Source organism: Astatotilapia calliptera, chromosome 9 (assembly GCF_900246225.1).
Source record: "Astatotilapia calliptera chromosome 9, fAstCal1.2, whole genome shotgun sequence".
Taxonomy (NCBI): Eukaryota; Metazoa; Chordata; class Actinopteri; order Cichliformes; family Cichlidae; genus Astatotilapia; species Astatotilapia calliptera.
Genome location: NC_039310.1, coordinates 29560038 through 29580938, shown reverse-complemented (window position 1 = coordinate 29580938; position 20901 = coordinate 29560038). Strand labels below are relative to the sequence as shown.

At 46.5% G+C, this 20901-nt stretch overlaps 2 protein-coding genes across 2 annotated transcripts in view; both read right to left on the bottom strand.

Moving 5' to 3' along the window:
- LOC113029487 (gastrula zinc finger protein XlCGF8.2DB-like) overlaps positions 1-20901 on the bottom strand; it is a 62808-nt gene that overhangs the window by 41637 nt on the left and 270 nt on the right. The window lies entirely within an intron of this gene.
- Positions 1277-20900, bottom strand: LOC113029473 (zinc finger protein OZF-like). The gene is made up of 3 exons (XM_026180358.1): positions 20848-20900; positions 20437-20622; positions 1277-3230 (listed from the first exon to the last, which is right to left on the bottom strand). Exon 3 carries the CDS (start codon positions 3193-3195, stop codon positions 1993-1995), a length of 1203 nt encoding a protein of 400 aa, XP_026036143.1. The 5' UTR covers positions 3196-3230; positions 20437-20622; positions 20848-20900; the 3' UTR covers positions 1277-1992.

Below are 20901 nucleotides of genomic sequence, written 5' to 3'. Positions count from 1 at the left end.
TTGCACCGATTCTAAAGCTGTTTGATCTCTCTCCAAACAATATTGACCGAACCAGCAGCAAACAAAGATTCAAACTACGCTTCACATAAACGTCGTCATGAATTCCAAATGAATCATCACAATGCTTCGAACCATGAGTCGACCAGTTGGATGGAAAGCTTCAGTTCATCACAAGGCTTCATCTCACCATCACTACCAAGACGGACCACTATCTGAAACAACTTGTCAAGTGAGCACAGAGCAGAAGTACACAAGGGTGAAGGCTTATGAGAAGTGTTGGCACTGGGATCTGCAAAGTGTCATCTTAAGACTACTTGCAAGCAATTTATAAAGACCCACCCGGATGCCCTCCATGCTGTAAATATAAAGCATGTTCCAGACGACAGGCCTGCTCCCAGAGAAAATTATGTATTCAATCTGAATCAATGGTCAGGCTGCTACTTAGTACTGCTGTTAATATTTAATCAAGTACCATTTATATTGTCAGATAGACCCTATATAATATTCTTGCTCTTATACACAGCGACTTTACCATTTCTGGTTCGGGACCACTGTCTTCTAAAGGCTGGTAAATCTTCTGGTACAAAATGTGAAGAAGTAAATGTGATGCATTCAGCTATGAATGGAGCGGACAATGTACACTCCAATAGTGGATTTAGTGATCAGTGTTCATGACACTTTGCATACTAATGATCAAGGAACTGACCTCACAGCCCATTGTTCATTCATTATGCAAAAATTATGCAAGTGTTTATAAGATTGGAGAAACCTGCAGTCAGCTGAGACTGAAGAAGTCTCTGGGATGAGTTACGAAACGTTTGTCCCACTGAAAACGCTACGTCCAGATGAACAGAATCAACTTCTGGGATTTCCTTACCTGGATGATTGAGCGTGCATCTAGATATTACCCACAATTACTTAGGTACACGGGAACAAAGGGACAGCAAGTCAGTTTCTTACAGAGGAAGAAATAAACAAATAATTATACTGCAATTAATTTTAAGCAGTGTGTAATTATTCAGAAAAAAAAACCTGAAAGATACGTCACATCTTTCTACATTTTATTTTTCATATGATTCAGTTAATCTTTTACATCCTGCCTGGATAAAATGACGAAAATATATGACTTACAATAAAAATATTTTTACTGCAACATAACAAAAAATGAAGGTTTGTGTCTTCATGGAGCAAAACACACTCACATCCTGTAAGAAAACAGACCACTGAAAACATTAAATATATTCTTACCCACGTGTAATTTTCCACATACTGCCTGTTTAAAATGACACAAATTTATGAATTTACTTTTTTTTACTGTAACATTAAAAATTGCAGGAACGGTTGTGAGCTGCTGGAGCAAAACAGACTCACACAATATTGTAAGACAATAGAGCCCATTTAAAACACATTTCCTGTGAGTTACAACAGAAGTGGCGCAGCACTGACACTGATAATTACCTCACAATGAACAGCCAAATAAACAGTAACAGGTCTGACAGTTTGACCCAGAAGGTGAACTCTTCTGACATTTTGCTTTTCTTGTGATCAGATGATGGGAGTAATGTTTGCTCTGCATGCTGTTTGTGGACACAGCCAGTGAAGTTAAACTCGCTAAACTTGTGTTGGGATAACTAACTCCATAAGCTAAGATTTTGTAATCGCGGCTCGATCGCTTCACAACATTCATGATCTTCTCTTAAACTCTTTTTCTTTCCATCCTGTCTTGCAGCTCTATTGTCATCATCCTTTCCTGAGTATTGCCCTCTCTTTGAAAAAGGAAGAAGGGGCTCAGAATTGATGTAATCCTGCCCCCACCTTCAACCCAAGTATGTGTGGTAGTCACTGCTACCACACAAACATGTCCTGAACCACGCTCACATACTTCTCTGTCACTTCTGACTTCATCATGCAGTACCACAGTGCCTCTTTTTGCACCCTTTCATGTTTTCACTAGATCTACAAAGACAGTGAAGCTCTGACTTTCTCAGGAAATTAAAGCTGAATTCTGTGAAGCCTGATCTCAAGCTTTTTAAGTTTGACGCAGCATCCAGAAGAACTTTTGTTCAGAACCCCCGTTTCTCCCACTGTGTTCAAATGAACCCTGTCAGGGTAATGTCCCATTGGTCTGCCACTTTTCTCACAGGAGGACACTTTGTGGGTCTTTTGATGGCTCAATAGACTTTTGTAATGGATGAAAGCCTTTCCACAGTCACCACATACAAATGATTTAACTCCAGAGTGGGTGCGCTGATGTGATTTTAAGCAAGTCATACGAGTAAAAGCTTTTCCACAGTCACCACATACAAATGATTTAACTCCAGAGTGGGTGCGCTGATGTGATTTTAAGCCAGTCATGTGAGTAAAAGCCTTTCCACAGTCACCACATACAAATGATTTAACTCCAGAGTGGATGAGCTGATGCATTTTTAACCTACTAATCCCAGTAAAAGAATTTCCACACAGATCACAGACAAATGATTTACCTCCAACATGGATCATATAATGTCTGTTAAAGTGAGTTTTTAGAGTAAAAGACTTTCCACACTGATCACAGCTGAATGGTTTCACACCGGTGTGGATCAGCTGATGTCTTTTTAAGCTGGCTCTATGAGTAAAGGTCTTCCCACATTGATCACAGCTGAATGGTTTCACCCCTGTGTGGATCAGCTGATGTGATTTTAAGTGACCAATCTGAGTAAAAGACTTTCCACACAGATCACAGCTGAAAGCTTTAACTTCAGTGTGGATGACCTGATGTAATTTTAAGCTCCATCTATGAGTAAAGGTCTTCCCACATTGATCACAGCTGAATGGTTTCACCCCTGTGTGGATCAGCTGATGTGCTTTTAAGTGACCAATCTGAGTAAAAGACTTTCCACACTGATCACAGCTGAATGGTTTCACACCGGTGTGGATCAGCTGATGTGATTTTAAGTTGCATCTTAGAGTAAAGGTCTTTCCACACTGATCACAGCTGAATGGTTTCACACCGGTGTGGATCAGCTGATGTGATTTTAAGCTACCAATCAGAGTAAAGGTCTTTCCACACTGGTCACAGCTCAAGCTTCTCTCCTCCCCGTTGGCGCGCTTGCGTCTTCTGGGCTGCTTCATAGCAGGAAAAGTCTTTTCCACAGGGATCGCCGCTGGCTCATCTTTACTTTCTGGTGCTGGATGTTTTTGGTTGATGTCATCCATGTGCTGAGGTTTCGGCCTGCTTTCACTTCTTTCTCCTGTAATGACAAAGAACCCAAACAGTGACATCAGGTCTATACCTTCAGCTCATCCACAAGTGCCCCCTCTTACCTCACAAAGATAAACAGTTTCACCATCTGCCAAACGTCTCAGGTGCCTGGGGACGCTATGCTGTGGTAAACATTCGAAGTGAGCTCATTTTGGGGATAAAAGTAGTAAAAGTTCAAGATTGTGAATAAAATTTTGGCTTGTGTGACTTCAAAGTTTTTTAGTTTTTACTTTGTTCAAATTTGAAGAACATCACACTTACAATGTGCAGTTCAGGTTGTATGTGTGAGAGCTGTACAACCAAATCCACACTGACTCAGATTTCCCTCTGATTAACCACGAGGGTGACACACAGTTATCAAAGTCTGCAGACACTGTCAGCTGCAATCAACACCTTTGTGGCGGAGGTGTGGTCCGGGGCGCGGCTGCAGGGGAGGAGTGGTGCAGTGAGCTCGACGGGGCGGTGCTGGTAAGAACAGCTGATGGCGTTTTTGGACTGATGGTGGTTTTCCTTCCCTTTATATAGTGAGGCGGAGAGGAGTGGAGGAGCGCTAAGGGAAAAGAGACACACATCAGCTGGGATCGAGAGCTGTCAGTCTGTGCGTCATATTGTCTGCTGTGTAAATATCAATAAATGTGGTTCTTGGCAATACGGATCTGCGTGTGTGTGTGCTTGGGCCTGGTATACTCCACAAGTGGTGCCGAAACCCAGGAGCCTGCCGGTGTGGGGATGTCCGACCCGCAGGCTGCGCCGCCCGCCCAGCCTTTGCAGTATTTGGCGCAGATGCTGGCGGAGATGGCAAAGATGAGCCACGACCAGCCACGACCCGCCGAAGCCCCCACCGCTGTCGGTGGCGGTGCCCCGGATGGGGGACGGGGACGACCCCCAGGTTTTTCTGGAGACTTTTCATGCCACGGCGGAGGCCTGCCAGTGGCCGCAGGCGGAGTGGGCTCCGCGTTTGCTGCCTCTGTTGTCAGGGGAGGCTCGGACGGCGGCCCTGGGTCTGCCACCGGCTTCGAGGGGCAGCTTCCAGGACGTGAGCCGGGCGGTGGTGGACAGGTTGGGGCTCACCGCTGAAGATCATCGCCGGCGATTCCGGGCCTGTCGGCTGGCCGTGGCGGATCGGCCGTTTGCTTGGGCCCGGAAGCTGCATGACGCGGCCGTAGGCTGGCTGCAGCCGGGATCGTCAGAAGGCGAGACGCTGCTGGTGGGCAAAGTGGTGCTGGAGCAGTTTGTGGAGGGGCTGCCTGCAGAGACGGCGAGATGGGTCAGGTGCCACCGTCCCGCGAGTCTGGAGGTGGCGGTGACGTTGGCGGAGGACCACCTTGCCGCTAGAGCGGGGGAGCCCCGGGACAGCGGCCGGAGGCCGAACAGACAAGCCCCGGTGCCGGCACCGAGGCGCCGGATGCCTGTGCCAGGGCAGGCAGAGCGGACGCTGCCGTTGAGCCCTACTAATCCTTTTGCTGCGTTTGTGCCTTCCCAGGGACCGGACCTAAGCAGCGCTGCCCCTGAGCCACGGAGAGCAGCACAGACGCCGGGGCAGGAGTGCTGGAAGTGCGGACAGCCGGGACACCTGAGGAGGGACTGTCCTCTGATGGAGGTGGGGCAGGTGTTCCGCGTTGCCGGTGCTCCAGCGCCCTCTCCCGGTCCGGGAGGGACATACAGCATTCCGGTAAGGACTCGAGGGGGTATACGCCATGCTTTGGTGGACACAGGCTGCACGCAGACCCTCGTGCACCAAAGTTTGGTTCGCCCCGGGGCATTGCTGGAGGCAGAATGGGTGGAGGTGAGGTGTGTGCATGGTGATGTTCACAGGTATCCCATAGTGCCGCTGTTATTGAAGTATAAGGGTAAAACGCATAGAATAACGGCTGCGGTTAGCCCGCGCCTGTCGCATCCCCTAATTCTGGGCACAAATTGGCCGGGGTTTTGTCATCTGTTGGGACAGCACGCGGGGGTGCGGTCACGACCGCTAGTAGCATGTAGTGTCTGCGCGGCGCTCAGTGATGACGCGGGGTTGTCCGACACTGACTCTGGGGAGGGGGAGACGGCGAGTCCTTCACAGGTAGTCCCGCCGGCTCCGGAAGTTCCCCCCACGGGTGATTTCCCACTGGAGCAGTCTCGTGACGATACCCTACGCTCAGCCTTTGACCAAGTGATTGAGATTGATGGTCACGTGGTGCGCCCTGAAGCCGTGCGGACCTACCCACGCTTCATTTTGTCGAAAGATAGGTTATACCGAGTGAGTCGTGACGCTCGCACGGAGGTGATGCACACCCAGCTGTTGGTGCCGCAGGGCCGCCGGGAAACGATTTTCCAGGCGGCTCATTATAACCCCATGGCAGGGCATATGGGATACGAAAAAACTCTGGAGCGAATAACGGCCCGATTTTATTGGCCGGGCATCCGAGCGGATGTGCGCCGCTGGTGCGCGTCCTGCCCGGACTGCCAACTTGTTAATCTGCCGGCCATACCAAAAGCGCCTTTGCGTTCGCTTCCACTCATAGAGGTCCCGTTCGAGCGCATTGGCATGGACCTCATCGGGCCGTTTCACCGGAGTGCACGCGGCTACCGCTTTGTGTTAGTCCTGGTGGATTATGCAACGCGGTACCCGGAAGCAGTCCCGCTGCGCACCATCTCTGCAAAGAGTGTGGCGCAGGCACTGTTTCAGGTCATCTCCCGAGTCGGAATCCCGAAAGAGATACTGACTGACCAGGGCATGTCGTTTATGTCTCGTACACTGCGGGAACTATACGAATTACTGGGCATTAAATCTATTCGGACCAGCGTCTACCACCCTCAGACGGACGGGCTGGTGGAGCGGCTGAATAAGACCTTAAAGTCCATGATTCGTAAGTTCATTAACGAGGATGAACGCAATTGGGATCACTGGCTAGACCCTCTGTTATTCGCAGTGCGGGAGGTGCCCCAGGCCTCTACGGGATTTTCTCCCTTTGAACTGCTGTTCGGCAGGAGGCCACGTGGGGTGCTCGACCTGATTAAAGAAAGCTGGGAGGACGGTCCGAGCCCCGCCAAGAATGAGATTCAGTACGTGTTAGACCTGAGAGCAAAACTCCACACTTTGGGGAGGTTGTCATGGGAGAATTTGCTCCAGGCTCAGCAGCGTCAGCAACGCCTGTATGACAGAGGGGCTAGACTTAGGCAATTTTCACCGGGAGACAAAGTGCTTGTATTACTCCCTTCTTCCAGCTCGAAGTTGCTCGCCAAGTGGCAAGGACCCTTTGTGGTCACACGGCGAGTCGGGGACGTTGACTTAGAGCTGGGCGATAGAACGATAACGATATGTATCGCGATATAACTTTTACTCGATAGAGAAATTAAGCTATCGCGATAGACCTCGCCGCTCTTGTCCTCTTAAAAAAAAAAAAAAAAAAAAAAAAAAAAAAAAGGTCAGCCAATCCAAATTAAGTAGCACAGAGCCGAACCAATCACAGCCGCAGCGTCACGTCGCGTGACTTGTTACTTACAGCACACGTGCCAAGCCGCACGTGTGTTTGTTTGGGAAGCAGCCAGCGGGTAATGGAGCCAGCGCGTAATGGAGGAAATGAGTGTGCCAACTAGAAAAGTCAACCGAGCGTGACCGAAGAGAAAACAGATGATGGTTCCAATGCCGGAGAGATTGTCAAACGGAAGAGCCATAGAAGTTCCGTAGTGTGAAGGTATTTCGGCTATTTCAAGTCTGACAAAAAACAGAGTAGCGTGCACTGTAAATTGTGCCGAAAGCAAGTCTGGAAATACAATAAACTGGTGCATGCGTCACACTATTGTCTGCTGTGTAAATATCAATAAATGTGGTCCTTGGCAATACGGATCTGCGTGTGTGTGTGTGCGCTTGGGCCTGGTATACTCCACAACCTTTTATTATAATGCACAGGTGATGTTGTGGATAGGTGTAGCTTTGGGTCACGTGGTGCCGGTAATAGTAATAGTGATTGCTAGATCACCTGTTCACATCCCGAGGGAATTTTTGTGAATGAGTGGGTGATGGAGGAAGTCGACCATTGCTGACCGCTCAAGCTTAGAATGTTTTTTTGATCACTGTTTTTCTACAGATTTTAAGGATTTGATAACAAACAAAGAAGTTTTTAATCTGGAACTTTGACATACGTTTTGAACTGCGGGCGCGTCAACATTATTCCCCTATTCAGCTGCTCGGCAACTCAAAGGCTTGACAGTCGCCAATATTTGTCAGCAAAAACGTGCGACGGCAATGGAGCCTCCTGCAATCAGCGCTGAATAAACGCCGACGCGAGCCCACACGCCATCGCCACTACACCCATAAAATCGGCTAGTCTGACAGATAAGGAGAAGACGACGGTGGTATGTAAACTGTGTTATTGTGCTGCGTGTTGTTTGTTTGAACGCAGTTTGGATTCTGACCATACGAAGATGTTTTCGTGACACGCCCACCGCTACGTTTGCTGTTGGATTTGGTGTGTGTGTGTGTGCTGTGGCTCTGCAGGCATTCAACTGAGTTTGAAGGAATCGCTGTTGCCTTTGTTTTGGATTTTGGCATGCTGCTTATGTTGAATGCTTAAAATGACTGGATCGCAGGCTGCATCTGTTGTTGGAAAAACTGAAAAGGATAAAAGATTAATTTCCCTCACTGAGAAAGCTCTTGCAAACAAAATTGAAACCATCCAAACAGATCGGAAAAGGCATGTAAACAAAATAAAAAGTGTTATTATGGCACTTAAAGAGCTAATGAAAGGTGATAAAAATCATTCACAAGTCAAAAAACAGTTTGATGAGTTAACACACCTGTTTAAGGATGCCAGTGCATTGCATGAATCTTTACTTTCTCTAATCTCATTTGATGAGAAAGATAAACAAAATACATGGTTCTCAAGCATCGCTAAATACAATAAAGGGTTTATGGAGGATGTTAAGATATGGCTTTCTGAAACGTTCGGGGAGGCCATCATCTGACAAAGCACAGTCACAGGAAACTTCCCTGGGAGGAGAAGTGGAGGTGCGAGAACACATTGGAAAATCAAGATGGCGGCGCACGGGTGCAGCTCTCCAGTTTGGTGCTCATTTTTACTTTTAATGTGGATATTTTTTAATGTTTGCAACGCCGCCATCTCTTACAGTCGCCAGAACCTAATTGACCTAGGTTTTAAATATAGTTTGTCTGTTTCTGGCGACTATCAGCGAACACAAAACATCCTGGAGGAGATAGCGAGACCGCCGGGGTCACCGTGGATGGTCTGCCCGCCCAGCAAGCGTAGAAGGCGACGGAGGGAAAGAAAGAAGAGGGGATGCCGGTCGGGCTCAGACGCTAGGCTACGCAAACATCCACACCGGCCAGCACTTCCGAGCCTTTTCCTATCGAACGCCAGATCCATCACCCACAAATTGGAGCTACAGATAGCCACCACGAGCTTTGCACGTAACTGCAGCATTATTCTTTATTACGGAGACGTGGCTTCACCCGCTGATTCCCGACGCTGCAGTCGAGTTAGCAGGCCGCACGTTACACCGGCATGACAGAAACAGCAACTCAGGTAAAAGCAGAGGAGGGGGGCTATGTGTTTACGTGCATAACGAGTGGTGTTGTAACAGCAGGATCATTCACACACACTGCTCTCCTGATTTGGAGGTTCTGGCAGTCTCGTACAGACCTTTTTACATCCCGAGGGAGTTTAGAGTAGTCATTGTGATAGCTGTTTATATACCGCCGGATGCTAACATTAGCACGGCTCTTTGCCTCTTGCTCTACACCATAAACAAACAACAGCTTGCCCACCCCGATGGGGTTTTTATTGTCGCCGGCGACTTTAACAAAGCGTGCCTAAAGACTGTGCTTCCTAAATTTGCCCAGTTTGTGGACTTTGCTACGAGAGGAGAACCCACTTTGGACCATGTCTATAGAGATTGACAGACCACGTGACTTTCGCGCATTGCATGCCGGGAACTCGTGGCAAAACAATCCAAGTACCGCATCAAATGCAAGCATTTGCAGCACCGCAAAACGTTCATTCTTCGGTTCCAATAAATTCTTGCTTTTTCTTTGCCCCCCAAAAAGGTATGTACAAAACGAAGGAGAACAATCCCGGTCCGTACAAAGACAGACTTGATGAAAAGTCAAAGAAAAGATACGAGGAAAAAAATCAAACCAGTGAAAGGGTTAGACCCTTACGAGCACACAGAGGGACAAAATACGTTAGCATGCTGCCCAACTTTCACCATGCTCATATTTATAATTATACGGTTCTTGGAGTGAGTGCATACACTCGTGAAGTTTAGTACCGTATTTTCACGACCATAAGGCGCACTGTGCTAAAAGGCGCAGTCTCAGTTATGTGTGCCCTTACTGTATTTAACACACACATAAGGCGCACTGGACCATAGGGCGCATACAAGTACCGTATGCGTATTTAAAAATAAAGCGGGAGCAAACCTGAATTCGGTACCTTACTCACATTTCTATTGCCGGTAATCGTCATCATCAACAACACACAAGCATACAAGTGTGCATATTTAAAAATAAAGCAGGAGCAAAACTGAGTTTGGTACTCACACTTTTATTACCAATAATCGTCATCATCAACAACACACAAGCATACAAGTGTGCATATTTAAAAATAAAGCAGGAGCAAAACTGAGTTTGGTACTCACACTTTTATTACCAATAATCGTCATCATCAACAACACACAAGCATACAAGTGTGCGTATTTAAAAATAAAGCAGGAGCAAAACAAAGTTTGGTACTCACATTTTTATCATCAATCAAACCCATCGAAGTCCTCATCCTCTGTGTCTGAATTGAACTGCTGCGCTAAATCTCCATCAAACATGCCAGGTTCACTGTCTTCACTGTCAGAGTCACTTTCCGTGCCGTGCGGCTCCTCGGAAACGATGCCGGCTTTTGCGAAAGCTCGAACAACAGTGCCAGCAGACATGTTAGCCCAAGCATCTACAATCCATTGGCAAATTGTGGCGTAACTCGCCCGGCGCTGCCTTCCACTCTTAGTGAAACTGCGTGGAAAAAACCACCTGGTCTCCTTACATACACCTCCCTCAGCCAGTCTTTCATCATTTCCTCATCCATCCAGCCCTTTTCATTTGCCTTAATGATGATTCCTGCTGGAAACTTCTCTTTAGGCAAAGTCTTTCGCTTAAAAATCACCATAGGCGGCAGTTTCTGTCCATTAGCATGGCAGCCAAGCACAACAGTAAAAGAAGACTTTTCATACCCGTTGTGCGTATCGCTACCGTGCTGGTCCCCTTCTTCTCCACAGTGTGACTCACCGGGATGTCAAAAGTGAGCGGGACCTCGTCCATGTTTGTGATGTGGCTGGGCTGGATGTTTTTGTTGCCGATGTGTTTGCTGCAGTAGGAGCGGAAGATGGCCAGCTTTTCCTTATAATCCGCTGGAAGTTGCTGCGCTACCGTAGTCCTGGTCCGGATGGAAAAATGGCACCGTTTCATAAAACGAAAGCACCAAGACGGACCTCCTTGGAAATGTTCAATGTTCATCTCTTCAGCTAGTGAAACTGCTTTTAGCCGAATGGTGACCGTCGAAACGCTTCTCCCGCTCGCTCTTTGCTCGATGATCCACCGCTCGAGTCTTTCCTCCAACTCGGGCCACCTCGCCTTATGTCCGCGGAAACTCAGCTGCGTTTTCTTGACCTGCCGGAGTTTGTTTTCCAGCTTCCTCCATTTGCGAACCATCGATTCGTTAATCTTAAATTCTCTCGCCGCTGCTCGATTTCCATGTTCCTCCGCGTAGCTGATTGCCTTCAGTTTAAACTGTGCTTCGTAAGCGTGTCTCTTTGCCATTTTCAGGGTTGTTAAAACAACGATGTCCTGCATAATGCACATACCTGTTCTTTTATACAGGTATGTGCGATTGTCCCGGTATATACGATCAACGCCCACACTTCACCCTTTAACGTTCTCATGGTGTTCTCTACTACGTCCTCCTTACAACACATAGGGCGCACCGCGCTATAGGGCGCGCCGCACTTTTTGAAGAAAATCTAAGACTTTTAAGTGCGCCTTATGGTCGTGAAAATACGGTAACTTCAGGTCACTGCAACAAGCCCAGGTACAGTTTACCGACGGATGGGTGCAGGACCTTGAAATGCACCGTGTAGAACGAAAGACCATCGTACGTATCATAAGTTTACCAGTCTTACAAATCGTCTTCATAAATACACATTCGTTAACAGTTTATTAATAGGACCTTTGAGCTCAACAATAATTAATTAGTAGTGGAAATAATTTCTGGTACGCATCACAGAAATGTAGCAGTGACAAATATTGTATGCTGTAATTGTACTGGGCAATTAGTGATACAAAACAACTGTTTTATCCTGTGAATAAAAGTATATGTTTTTGTCAATGTACCATGGTAATAACAGAAGCGAAACGCAATATTGTGTCAGGACAATTCACTATTTATGCACAATAAACAAAGGAGCATAGCGCGATAATTTCTGTTCAGCGCCAGACTTGCTTGTAACCTATATCACTAATTATGTTAAGAAAAATGACGCATTAACTACAACAGCAGACTGACCTTTGTGGAAATGCTTGGAGCAGACTAACCTGTGAGCTGGAGTGTTCTGGGACGTTATATTTGGTCTTTGAATGGCTGCAATCCAGTCGCCTCTTTGTTACTTCGGAAACATGGCTCGAACAATTTCTCTTCAACGACGTAATCCGATAACAACCGATCTCTTTACCCGTCGGCTTTCCGTGGCTGTCATGCGACCGGCTATTGCAGTTAATAATACAACAGCTTCTTGCCATTTTTTGTGTTTCTTTTTATCGCTGTATAACCGATTTCAATTGAAAGCCTGCGTGCGCTAGTACCTCTTGCCACGAGTTCCCAGAATTCTTTACGGTTTTACCCCTGAATGACGTCACATTTTCAATCTCTATTCAAACATCAGGCATGCTTTCAGAGCGACACCCCTCCCCCACCTGGCTGGATCTGACCACCTCTGCATGTCCCTCACCCCCACCTACACCCCCCTGCTGAGAAAAATAAAGCCCCAGACAAAGACAATAAAAACCTGGCCTGAAGGAGCCCTTTCTCAACTGCAGGACTGCTTCTCAACAACTGTATGGGATTTATTCTGCAGCCACAACCTCCAGGAGTACACGGACACTGTACTCTCGTACATCAGGAACTGTGTTGACAATGTCACCGTCAACAAAAGGGTCAGGGTGTTTCCAAATCAAAAACCCTGGATGAATAGCGAAGTGCAATCCCTCCTAAAAAGCCGCAACACTGCCTTCAAGTCAGGGGACAGGGCTGCATATAGGGCGGCCAGGGCAGACAGGAGTAGAGGAATCAGAAAAGCTAAGGCTGCCTATAGGAGGAGGATTGAAGATCACTTTGCTGACAACGACCCCAGAAAAATGTGGCAGGGGATCAATCACATTACCAACTACAGAAGCAATAACCAGGCGACATCTAGGACTGATGCCTCGCTGGCTGAGGATCTAAACCGTTTCTTCGCCCGCTTTGAGACGACCAGGCCCCCAGCTGCCACACCACTTCCACCCGCCCCCAGCACTGGCACACTAACACTCAGGGAGCATCAAGTGAGGTGTGTTCTAAGGTCAGTGAATCCCAGGAAGGCGGCAGGTCCTGATGGAATACATGGAAAGGTTCTCAGAGCATGTGCTGACGAACTGACCGGAGTCTTCACTAAAATCTTCAACCTTTCCTTGTCATCAAACACCATCCCGCCCTGCCTCAAAACCTCCACCATCATCCCCATCGCCAAGAAGACAGCTGTGGCCAGCCCAAATGACTACAGGCCTGTTACACTTATGCCTGTAGTGATGAAGTGCTTTGAGAGACTGGTCTGTCAGCACATCAGGGCCAGTCTGCCTCCCACTCTGGACCCCCACCAATTTGCCTAGAGGACAAATCGATCCACCGAGGACGCTATCACCATAGCGCTCCACACTGCGCTGAGTCACCTGGAGCACAGAGGAAGCTATGTGAGAATGCTCTTCCTGGACTTCAGCTCAGCATTCAATCATATCATCCCGGAGATCCTGGTCCAGAAACTGTCTCACCTGGGACTCTCCACCCCCATCTGCCTCTGGATCAAGGACTTCCTGACAAATAGACCACAGTCTGTCAGACTCGGCCCCCACCAGCACCATCACACTCAGCACCGGGTCTCCACAAGGATGTGTTTTGAGTCCCCTCTTGTTTATGCTCTACACATCCGACTGCTCCCCTACCCATCTCTCAAACACCATCATAAAGTTCGCGGATGACACCACTGTGCTTGGACTCATCTCAAGGGGGGATGAGTCGGACTACAGAGATGAGGTCAACAGACTGACTGAGTGGTGTTCAGTTAACAACCTCCAACTGAACACCACGAAAACTAAAGAACTTATCTTGGACTTCAGGAAGGACAGAGCAGACCCGGCCCCACTCTACATCCACGGGAACTGTGTGGAGAGGGTACACTCCATGAGGTTTCTGGGCGTGCACATCTCTGATGACCTCTCCTGGACTGCAAATACCACAGCGGTGGTTAAAAAGGCCCAGCAGCGTCTCCACTATCTGAAAGTGCTCAGGAGGAACAACCTGGAGGAGAGGCTGCTGGTGACATTTTACAGAGCCACCATAGAGAGCGTCCTAACGTACGGCATAACATCATGGTATGCAGGATGCTCAGCTGCGGACAGGAAAGTACTGCAGAGGGTCATCAACACAGCCCAGAAGATCACTGGCTGCTCTCTGCCCAGCCTGGAGGTCACTGCAAACTCTCGGTACCTCAGCAGAGCTGGCAATATCATCAAGGATCACTCTCACCCCAGCAACCAACTGTTTGAACTATTACCGTCAGGCCGACGGTACAGGTCACATAAAACCAGGACAAACAGATTCAGGGATAGCTTCTTTCCCAGAGCTATCACCGTAGTAAATAAGCACAAAAACAATTGAACCTTAGCTATTCCATACAGTCACTGTCATTATATTATGCTGCTATTCATGCTGTCATTATATTAATGCTGCTATCCTGTATATATTGTACATACTATTGTTTGAGTACTTACGATTGTTTTTTTTTTTCGTACTTTTTATATTTTACATTTATATTTATTATTGAAACTTGCACCAAGGGAGTGGCACTCCAATTTTGTTGTACTCTGTATAATGACAATAAAGGCTATTCTATTCTATTCTGAAAAGAACCTCAATCATCTCTTAATCCCCAGAATGATGTTAATGATAAAGTGTCGCCATCCGACAGTGTGTCAAATAAAGGCAGTAGGTCAAGCTCAAGAGTATCATCTACTTCATCTGCACGTCTCAGGGCAGAAGCTGAAATGGCCGCCTTGCTCGCACATCAACATGTGCTGAAAGAAAAACACTCTCTTGAAGAACAAGAGGAACTGAGGAGAAAGAACAACTTCAGCTTGAAGCAGATATAGCTGCAACTGTTGCAAAGGTGAACGTGCTAAGAACTGGATCCACTATGCGGAGCGTCACTTCACGGAAATCTAATGGAATGGAATCATATTTTAAAACAAAGGGAAAATGGCCTTGAAATTCTTAATGCGGATGCAGAGACTTTTGTTCCACAGACGCTTACAAAAGGAAATGCAATCACTGGGAATGCAGAGCTTCAAGTAAAAACAGTGCAACAGAATATGAAAAGGGAAAGGCCTGCACCAGCTCTTATGGGCCTTCTGACGCTTTTGGATCAATTCCACCTTTGCCTAAGCCACAAGCTGCTCATCCAGTAGCCAATGAAAATCTTGTCCATTATGGAAAAACAAAATGAATTAACTTGTATGTTGGTCTATCAGCAAAGTCTTTCTTCACTGCCCAAAAGGGAGATTCAAACCTTTGATGGTGACCCTTTACATTTTCAGGCTTTTATGCGCTCGTTTGAACAGGTCATAGAAGCAAAGAATGGCGATGCTGGCGACTGCCTGCATTATCTTGCAAAGTACACCAAGGGGCAGCCCAATGAACTTGTTAAAAGCTGTCAACATATGTCTGGAAGTGCTGGATATGTAAAGGCAAAGACTCTGCTGTATGAGCACTTTGGGAATGGACATGTGATTGCATCTGCTTGTTTGAACAAAGTTCACTCATGGTCACTGATTAGATCGGAAGATGGAAAAGCTCTTCAGGCATATTGTTTGTTCTTACGTGGATGCTGCAATGCAATGGAAGAGATTAATGATCTCTCTGAATTAAATACACCTGCCAATATGCTTGCTGTGATTAGAAGACTGCCATATAAGTTAAAAGACAAATGGCGAACAGTACCATGTGACATTCAGGAGAGGCAACATCGCAGAGCCGCATTCATTGACATTGTTTCCTTCCTTGAGCGTCAAGTTAAAATTCCAACAGATCCTGTCTTTGGAAATCTATGTGACATTCCAGCAACACATCTAACAGCCAAGGGCAGCAATGGAGGGAAACGTTCTCCACATCTAAGAGCTAAAGGAAGTAGCTTTGCCACAACAGTCTCTGATGTTGAGAGACAGAATCAGACAGGGGCTCAAGATCGTCACAGCACTGTGAAGGCTTGTTTTTTTTTCTGCAAAGGCAGACACACACTGGAGTCATGTGCTCTGCTTGATAAGAAACCTCATAATAAGAAGATTTCTTTTCTTAAAAAGAATAGCATCTGTTTTGGCTGTTTGTATACTGGGCACATAAACAAAGAATGCAGAAAACGCCTTTCATGTAAAATCTGTGGTCTCTGACATGCAAGTATACTCCATATCCACCACAAAGAGAAGAATGAAGTCAAACCTAATAATGAGGCAGATAACATTCCTGTTACGATCCAGACTAGTGGTCTTACTGGGGCCGGTGAACAGGACTGTAAGCTTGCCATTGTGCCAGTTAAAGTAAAATCAAAGAGAGGTCAAAGAATAGTGGAAACGTATGCCTTTCTGGACCAAGGGAGTTCAGCATCCTTTTGTACAGTGGGTCTTATGGACAAGCTGAATTTTTCTGGGAGGAGGACAAAGATTCTCCTGCGCACCATGGGACAGGAGAAAGTGGTGGACAGTTTCATTGTACCTGAACTTGAAGTTGCTGGATTGGACAGTGACATGTACTGTGATATGCCTAACCTCTTCACTCAGCATAAAATGCCTGTAGATATTGGTAACATCCCAAATCAACAGGACCTGGATGACTGGCCACATTTGAAGCATGTTCATTTGCCAGAAATTAAGGCCAATGTGGAGCTTTTGATTGGCATGAATATGCCCAGAGCTCTAGAACCTTTGGAGGTCATCCGGAGTGTAGGTGATGGACCTTTTGCCATTAGGACTGTGCTTGGCTGGACAGTGAATGGGCCACTTAATCGAGAATGCTGTGGAAGGCCAGGATGTTTGGCAACAGTTACTGCCAACAGAGTTTCTGCTGTCAACCTGGACAAGCTATGGAAACAGCAGTTCAAGATGGACTTTCCAGAGAGCAGCGATGATGAACAGATGGGGCTGTCAAAGGAAGACTTGAAGTTCCTGGAATTGGCCAGCAAGTCGGTGACTTTGGGGGATTGGCACTACAGCATTGCCCTGCCACTGAAAGACCGAGACATAAGAATGCCTGACAACCGTGCAATCGCTGAGCAACGAGCCTTAGGTTTGAAGAAAAGGTTAATCAGAGATAAAGACTTTCACAAAGACTACACTGCCTTCATGACAGATCTCATATCTAAAGGATATGCAAAGAGAGTGCCAGTCGCAGAATTAGAGCGCAGTGATTGGAAGCTTTGGTATATCCCTCACCATGGGGTTTACCATCCTACCAAGGGGAAGATGTGGGTCGTCTTTGACTGTGCAGCATCATTCCAGGGTGTCTCTCTTAATGCGCAGCTCCTGAGTGGTCCTGACTTAACAAACTGTTTGGTTGGCGTACTGACGAGGTTCAGAAAAGAGCCTATTGTTTTGATGTCTGACATCGAGGCTATGTTTCACCAGGTGCATGTGCCAGAGGAAGATGCTGACCTTTTGAGGTTTCTTTGGTGGCCCGGTGGTGATTACAATCAGAGCATGCAGGAGTACAGGATGGGTGTTCATTTGTTTGGGGCAACGTCCTCTCTGAGCTGTGCTAACTACGCCCTGCGGAAATGCGCAGAGGACAACAAAGCATACTTCAGCCAGCAGGTGACTGACACCATTCTGTATAGTTTTTATGTGGATGACTGCCTTGCTTCAATATGCTCTGAAGAAGAAGCCATCAATCTTTACTCAGACCTCAGAGACATTTGCACCAAGGGTGGTTTCCACTTAACAAAGTGGATCAGCAATAGCCGCAGCGTTTTGGCAGTTATACCTGAGGAGGAAAGAGCAAATGAAGTTAAGGACCTAGACCTGGATTGTGACCTTTTACCTATTGAGCGGGCATTGGGAGTGAAGTGGTGCCTGCAGTCAGATGCATATAAGTTCTGCATATCCATCCCAAACAGACCATTGACTGGGAGAGCAATCCTATCCACAGTAAGCTCCTTCTATGACCCTCTGGGGTTCCTTGCTCCTGTTATCTTCACAGCCAAGAGAATCCTTCAAGATCTGTGCCAGAGGGGGATAGGATGGGATGATGCTATACCATCAGCAGTTGCTCAAGAGTGGAAAAGCTGGGTAGAAGAATTGCATCTGTTGAACAACATCAGCATCGGACGATGTTTAAAACCTTCTGATTTTGGACAGACGACCACTGCTCAGTTGCACCACTTTGCAGATGCGAGTGAGTGAGAAGGGCTATGGGGCCGTTACCTACCTGTTGCTGTACAACAGTCGCTCACAGATGCACAGTTCCTTCATAATGGGAAAATCCAGGGTGGCACCTTTAAAACCAGTCACAATCCCTCGCATGGAATTGACGGCAGCAGTGGTAGCAGTTTGCATGGATAGAATGTGGAGGAGGGAGTTGAGACTACCTCTCCTAAACTGTCTTTTGGACGGACAGCACCGCAGTGTTGAAATATATAAACAATGAGACTTCCAGGTTCCGTGTTTTTGTGGCGAACAGAGTGTCAGAAATCCTCAAGGCTTCTAGTGCCTCCCAATGGAGGTATGTGAACACCACACATAACCCTGCGGACCTTGCCTCCAGAGGTATGAAGGCAGAGACCTTTTTACGTGACACTGAATGGATATCTGGTCCTGCATTTCTTACACAGCCAGAGAACAATTGGCCTGTGAACCCAGAAAACTTGCAAGAACTTCCACATGAAGATCCTGAAGTTAAGGTGTCTGCTGCCATCGAGGTCTTACAAGCACACGATGATGATCATCCTCTGACCCTTTTAATCCATCGTGCCTCATACTGGACTCGTCTCATCAGGGTGATGGGTTGGATTTTGAGGTTCAAGACATTGGACGAGGAAGGGCTCCAAACTGCTCTTTGTGAAGTGGAGTCAGTCCTCAACAGTAGACCCATTACGCTGGAATCCACTGATCCAAATTATTTGGAAGCATTAACACCAAACCATCTCCTTCTCAAGTCCAACCCGTCTTTACCACCTGGCCTGTTCCGCCTGTTCTACGCACGTAAACGATGGAGGCAAGTTCAATATATATCTGACCTGTTTTGGAACAGATGGACTAAAGAGTACTTGCCACAACTTCAGCAGCGCCAGAAATGGGGAAGGATTAAATGCAACTTTGTTCCTGGAGATGTGGTCCTTATAGTGGATGATTCTGCACCTCGTGGTTCATGGATCATTGGGAGAGTCACCGGAGCTGCACCAGATGAAAAGGGGCTTGTGCGTCAGGTCTGGATTAAGACCCCAACCAGCCATGTGTGCAGACCCGTCACAAAGATATGCCTTCTTCAGGAGGCCTCTGACCCATGACGATGACATTTTTGACACAGAGTGACATAACTAACTTTGAATTGACTTTAATGTTATGAGATGTACATCACAGACTGACTATATTTAGGCTAAGTGCTGGTAACCTCTGGCCTATGAATGACTGACCGTGTGCAGACAGAAGAAAAGAAGAGAAGAAATGAGAAAATAACTTTGGTGGACTTTTGAGTATGTTACGTTGTCTCACTGGGTGTCTGTGATGTGATGAAGTGTGTGTTGTGAGTTATGGTGTTGGATGTGTAATTATTACTGTAAGAATGTAATAATTAGGGGCCGGAATGTTATGGATAGGCGTAGCTTTGGGTCACGTGGTGCCGGTAATAGTGATTGCTATATCACCTGTTCACATCCCGAGGGAATTTTTGTGAATGAGTGGGTGATGGGAGAAGTCGACTTTTGCTGACCGCTCAAGCTTAGAATGTTTTTTGATCACTGTTTTTCTACGGATTTTAAGGATTTGATAACAAATAAAGAAGCTTGCAATCTGGAACTTTGACATACGTTTTGAACTGCGGGCGCGTCAACATTATTCCCCTATTCAGCTGCTCGGCAACTCAAAGGCTTGACAGTCGCCAATATTTGTCAGCAAAAACGTGCGCCAATAGGTGAGTTATAATGCATCTCCACTAGAAGATGGTCCCCTGTTATCTACTTTTTCACAGGCAAGCGTGGGTGAGAGTCTACAGCATTCTACCCCCCAAGGACACGTAGTCTAATGCCTTTATTTTTCATGACCATGTCCACTTAATACTGCACTATATGGTTATATGGCATTTTAGTTAATATACAGCATAGAATTGAGGCACTTCAAATATTTTCATCTCAACACCTCCTCCCTGGAGATAAGGAGTCTCACTATCTGCCTCATGTCTCATGGTGCCTGGGAGTTTCAGTCCAACTCACTCACAATACACATCTGTGTGTGGAATAACATATTTGATGTTTTCCTATATGTAGAACAAAGTCGCACAAAATGTACTATAGATATTACTAAAGTGATATTGTCAAAACATATGATCAACACATAAAATAAAGAAATGTCCATCACAAGAGTTAGCAGCTTACACAAGAAAAGACGTCAGAAAGAATATGAAAGAAGAGAAGTGGAAAAGGAAAACAGAGGATTATTAATGAAGTCATGATCACTCCACAGACATCACCTTCATATGAAGAGAAACAAAGAGTGTAACTCAAATGATAAAACATTAAGTTCCTGAGGCAGACAAACAGAGAGGCTAAACAGAAGGCAGAAATCAAACCAAAGTGAGCTAAGAGAGAGAGACCCTGTAGAAAATGATGAAGTTAAGCAACCAGTGTAGTTATAACTGACTTACTCTGGATCTCCTCTCAGACTCAGGAGGGGGCGAGCGGGCCGGCTTTGTAGTTGGAGTCGGACCAGCAGAGACAATGGGCTCACTGACCTCCACTCCCCAAGTCAGTCACCACGAGGACAAGTTCTTTGTTTAGAGATGATTTAATCCAAGCTCACCAACAACATCATTCAGCTGTCCTCGTCAGAACTAATAAAATAAAAGCAGTTACATTTAGAAACGTCAGTTTACTAAACATAAAAATATTGCTCTATTAGCCTCGCTCACATGTTCTGTAAAGATTAAATGACTTAAATCATCACGTGGTTTACAAAAACACATTGTTAATCTCAGCAAATAAGTGCGCATCCAGAAATAACTGTTTCATCTCGTTTGACATGGAAACTTAAAATTACAAAGAGACACTGAACGCACCTTCCTACCAGCTGTAACCTAGCAGGAGAACGTACGTTCGTCTTCGCAGCTGCA

Coding starts and splice junctions, on each gene's coding strand:
- LOC113029473 (XM_026180358.1), bottom strand. CDS start 3,195: ATGGATGACATCAACCAAAAACATCCAGCACCAGAAAGTAAAGATGAG.